Below are 577 nucleotides of genomic sequence, written 5' to 3'. Positions count from 1 at the left end.
GGTGGTGTAATTTGATGAATTAGAAATTCATATTGACTAATAATGGAAACATTTTCTGTGCAAACAGCAGGTACAAATGGTCATAGATGGGGACATGGAAGGTGTCATTGCATCAGATGGTGTTGTCACAGATGCAGTGGATCCTGCATCAGTCAACCTGGTAGTACATGAGGTTCCTGAGGTATGTGTAAATTAATTTTCTCAATAACCAATTTCAAATAAATTTTTGTTTAATAGAATTGATTATGGACTGCCAGCTATTATATAACAGCAACCGTTCTTGGTAACTCCACATTTTTTTACCTGTTTGATGATTATGAGTAACGTAGAATATCCTATTTCCTTTATTCACAAGAACAATATAAAAATATGATAAGGACCACCTAGTTAGCAGTCCACAAAGCTTCACTAGGTTCCTGGCCCTATAATACATAGTGTTACCAGGTCAGATGACCAAATAAACGTACAATCTATGTGTTCAGACAAAGTATACAGAGAGGGTACTCTCTTGACTTTCTGCACATGATGTTTCTGTTTCTAATATTTTTAAAAACTTTACACAGGGTATCCAGACTGG

At 35.7% G+C, this 577-nt stretch overlaps 1 protein-coding gene across 2 annotated transcripts in view; it reads left to right on the top strand.

The window, feature by feature from the left end:
- Positions 1 to 577, top strand: part of LOC119586810 — a gene marked incomplete at its 3' end in the record, with an annotated part of 12,765 nt that extends 12,188 nt beyond the window's left edge. For both annotated transcript variants that reach the window (XM_037935535.1, XM_037935534.1), the window contains 2 exon segments: positions 68 to 181; positions 564 to 577. In XM_037935535.1, the coding sequence (XP_037791463.1) occupies positions 68 to 181; positions 564 to 577 (128 nt within the window).

The sequence above is a fragment of the Penaeus monodon genome, chromosome 22, assembly GCF_015228065.2.
Source record: "Penaeus monodon isolate SGIC_2016 chromosome 22, NSTDA_Pmon_1, whole genome shotgun sequence".
In the NCBI taxonomy this organism is placed as follows: Eukaryota; Metazoa; Arthropoda; class Malacostraca; order Decapoda; family Penaeidae; genus Penaeus; species Penaeus monodon.
This window is presented reverse-complemented; position numbering and strand designations above follow the sequence as displayed.